This window comes from Pygocentrus nattereri, chromosome 25, assembly GCF_015220715.1.
Source record: "Pygocentrus nattereri isolate fPygNat1 chromosome 25, fPygNat1.pri, whole genome shotgun sequence".
NCBI classification, from domain to species: Eukaryota; Metazoa; Chordata; class Actinopteri; order Characiformes; family Serrasalmidae; genus Pygocentrus; species Pygocentrus nattereri.
This window is the reverse complement of record NC_051235.1, coordinates 118,476-122,500: the sequence shown is the minus strand read 5'-3', so window position 1 is coordinate 122,500 and position 4,025 is coordinate 118,476. Positions and strand designations below refer to the sequence as shown.

General features: G+C 49.8%; 1 protein-coding gene across 3 annotated transcripts in view; it reads left to right on the top strand.

Moving 5' to 3' along the window:
• Window positions 1-4,025, top strand: part of map4k3a (mitogen-activated protein kinase kinase kinase kinase 3a) — a 99,876-nt gene extending 95,851 nt beyond the window's left edge. For all 3 annotated transcript variants that reach the window (XM_037534730.1, XM_037534731.1, XM_037534729.1), the window contains 2 exons: window positions 2,481-2,536; window positions 3,712-4,025. In XM_037534730.1, coding sequence (XP_037390627.1) covers window positions 2,481-2,536; window positions 3,712-3,799 — 144 coding nt within the window. In that variant the 3' untranslated portion in view covers window positions 3,800-4,025. The remainder of the gene's footprint in view (window positions 1-2,480; window positions 2,537-3,711) is intronic.

Here is a 4,025-nt window from a genome sequence, read left to right as displayed (position 1 = left end):
TAGTCCAGATGGGGTCGCAGTAGCAGTTGGGAGAGCAGAGAATCCAGATGACCCTGTCCCCCCGCAAATTCCTCCAGCTCATTCCCAGGGACCCCAAGCCGCTCCCAGGCCAACTTGGAGATGTAATCCCTGCAGTGGGTCCTAGGACGACCCCGGGGCCTTATCCTGGTAAGCCGTGCCTGGTACACCCCCAAAGGGAGGCGTCCAGGGGGCATCCGAATCAGATACCCAAACCACCTCAGCTGGCTCCTCTCAATACGGAGGAGTATCGGCTCTACTCTGAGCTCCTCCCGGATGGCTGAGCTCCTCACCCTATCAAATAGAGTGTAGCCTGCCACCCTGTGAAGAGGCTCATTTCCGCCGCCTGTATCCACGATCTCATTCTTTCAGTCATTACCCACAGCTCATGACCGACAGTGAGGGTCGGGATGTAGACTGAAAACAGAGAGCTTCGCCTTATGGTTCAGCTCTTTTTTCACACCGCCTGTCCCAACCTGCGGCCGATCTCATGATCCCTCTTCCAATCACTCTTGAACAAGACCCAGAGATACTTAAACTCCTCCACCTGGGACAGGTCATTTCCCCTTACCTGGAGTGGGCATGCAATCCTTTTCTGGGCCAAGACCATGGACTTGGAGGTGCTGATCCACATACCAACTGCTTCACACTCAAACCACTCCAATGAGCATTGGAGACAATAATGTGATTCAGCCGAAAGAACAACATCGTCTGCAAACAGCAGAGACGCCACCCTCCAGCCTCCACACATAATGCCCTCCTGACCTCGGCTACACCTTGACACCCTGTCCATGAATATCACAAACAGGAGTGGAGACAGGGCACAACCCTGGTGCAGTCCAACACCAACACTGAAAGAGTCTGACTTAATGCCGAGTATACGAACACAGCTCTCACTCCAGGAGTACAGAGATTGGATGGCCCGGAGTAGTAGCCCTGCCACCCCATACTCCCGGAGGTCCTCCCACAAGATATCACAGAGAACCTGGTCGTAAGCCTTCTCCAAATCCACAAAACACATGTAGACTGGGTTGGCAAATTTCCATGCCCCCTCAACAATCCGGGAGAGGGTGAAAAGCTGGTCCATTGTTCCACGACCAGGACTGAATATGCATTGTTCCTCCTCAAACTGAGGTTCAACTATCAGTCTGAGTCTCCTTTCCAGCACCTTGGTATACACTTTCCCAGTGAGGCTGAGCAGTGTGATACCCCAATAATTGGCACACGCTCTCCGGTCCCCTTTTTAAAAAATGGGGACCACCACCCTGGTCTGCCAGTCCAAGGGTACTGTTTGGGCCATCCATTCCTTAAGGCCTCTTTCTTCAGCTCGATGGCCTCCTTGACCACTGGTGTTCACCAGGGGGTTCTTGTGTTACCGCCCCGACAGGCACCCACAAGCTTTGGGCCACTGCTATGCCTGGCAGCTTCCACAATGGAGGTTTTGAACAGGGTCCATTCAGACTCCATGTCCCCTACCTCCTCCGGGACGTGAGAAAAGCTCTCCCGGAGGTGGGAGTTGAAATCATTCTGAACAGGGGTCTCCGACAGTCGCTCCCAGCACACCCTCACTATTTGCTTGGGCCTTACGGGTCTGACCATCAGTTTTCCTTGCCATCTGATCCAACTCACCACCAGATGGTGATGAGTTGGCAGCTCAGCACCTCTCTTTACTCGAGTGTCCACAACATATGGTCCCAAGTCAGATGAAACGACAACAAAGTCGAACATTGATCTCTGACCTAAGGAGCTCTGGGACCATGTACCCTTATGAACATTCTTTTGTTCGAACTTGGTGTTCGTTATGAAAAATCCATGCCTGGCACAGAAGTCCAATAACAATTCACCATTCGGGTTTAGATCGGGCAGGCCGTTCTTCCCAATCGCCTCTCCAGGTCTCCCAGTCATTGCCAACATGAGCATTGAAGTCCCCCAGTAAGACTATGGAGTCTGTAGGCGGGACCATTTCCAGAACCCCACCCACTCGCTCCAGGAAGGCTGAATACTCTGACCTGTTGTTTGGTGCATAAGCATAAGTTTTCCTCTCTGTGAATTTAATTCATATTGAGGCAAACCTCTCGTCTACCGGAACAAACTCCAACTGCACGGCCGCCAGCCGGGGACTTATGAGTATCCCCACTCCCGCCCGGCGCCTCTCACCCTGTGCAACCCCTGAGTAGGAGAGAGACCAACCCCTATCAAGGAGTTTGGCTCCAGAGCGGACACTGTGGGTGGATGTGAGCCCAACTATATCTAGTTGGTACCTCTCAACCTCCCGCACAAGCTCCGGCTCCTTCCCCCCAGTGAGGTTACCTTCCACGTGCCAAGAGCCAGTTTCTGCCTCAGGGGCCTAGGCCGCCCAGGGCCCCCCTGCAATCTCCCACTGCCTGTGCAGCACTGCAGTTATTATAACTGAATATTGTAACTAGTCACTAATTAATGTCACTAATTAACATCTGTCACAGGTCACACAGGAGATTTCAGACAATACCAGAATATTCAGACTGCTGGGCTCAGACAGGTAACACACACACACACACACACACACACACACACACATCCACACACTCACATATATATAAACACACACACATTTACACACACACACTGTCATACACTAACACTTATACATACACACGCACACACACTCTCACACACTTATACACACACACATACACATGTGAAAATAAATAATGAAAACGTCTTTTTTGTGACCGGGTTTGTAACGTGAATAGAAAGGACCTCAAGGGAAGTGAAGGCGTCACATTGTTTCTGACTGATATTGAGAGTATTTTGGTAGATTATACAGACTCCACCTCCCTCGCCTGATAATCTTGGCCTATGTGCATAATTATAGCCTGCAGGCGTGGCTTCATTTAAAGCTGAATATTCATCTGGTCTAACCCGTTTCAGTGAGACAAAAAAAGTCAAATTTACGATCGCTTATAATTTCATTTACGACGACTGCTTTAGAGTTTAATGATCTTATATTAAGTAGTCCAAGTTTTAGACCTAAGGTGTTAGTGCGATCATCAGAACATGGATATATGTTAATTAGGTTATTTAAACGGGCTGATTGAGTTTTTCTATGATTAAATTTAGTTTTAATTCAGGGCAAAGACACAGTCTCTATAGAGTTGAACTTGGGTGACGCCTCAAGGCGGATTGCAGACGGTTGGTTTAGCCTGTCTGTCTGCAGCCTGGTCCCGGCCTCATACACACTCACATACACACACTCACATACACACACGTACATACACACACACACTTACACACACACATACACAAACACACACACTAACACAGACACACACAAACACACACACTCACACTTATACACAGACACACACACACTCACATACTAACACAGACACACGCCAACGCGCACACACAAACACACACACACTAACACACAGACACACACGCACACAAACACACACTTATGCACAGACACACACGCACACAAACACACACACTTATGCACAGACACACATGTACACACACACACACTCACACACATTCTCTCACACACACACATACATACAGACGCGCACACACACACTCACACGCTCTCTCACACACACTCACACACAAACACATTCTTATACACACACAGTTTAGTCTATGCTTTGCAGCACCTGAGTAACTAAGAGATTTGTGTGTGTGTGTGTGTGTTTGTGTGTGTGTGTTTGTCAGGGTGGTGGTTCTGGAAAGCCGTCCAACGGAAAACCCCACGGCCCACAGCAATCTCTACATCCTCGCCGGCCATGAGAACAGCTACTGAGCTGCACGGCATGCTGGGAGACCAAGCTGACACAACAAGAGCATGTGTTTGAGAAAAACACACATACTACTCACACGCTGCTCAGACTTGACCATCGGGAGACCACCAACCAACCCTCAACCAACCCCCAACCCTCAACCAACCCGACCCTCAACCAACCCCCAACCAACCAACCAACCCCCAACCCTCAACCAACCAACCCCTAACCCTCAACAAACCCCCAACC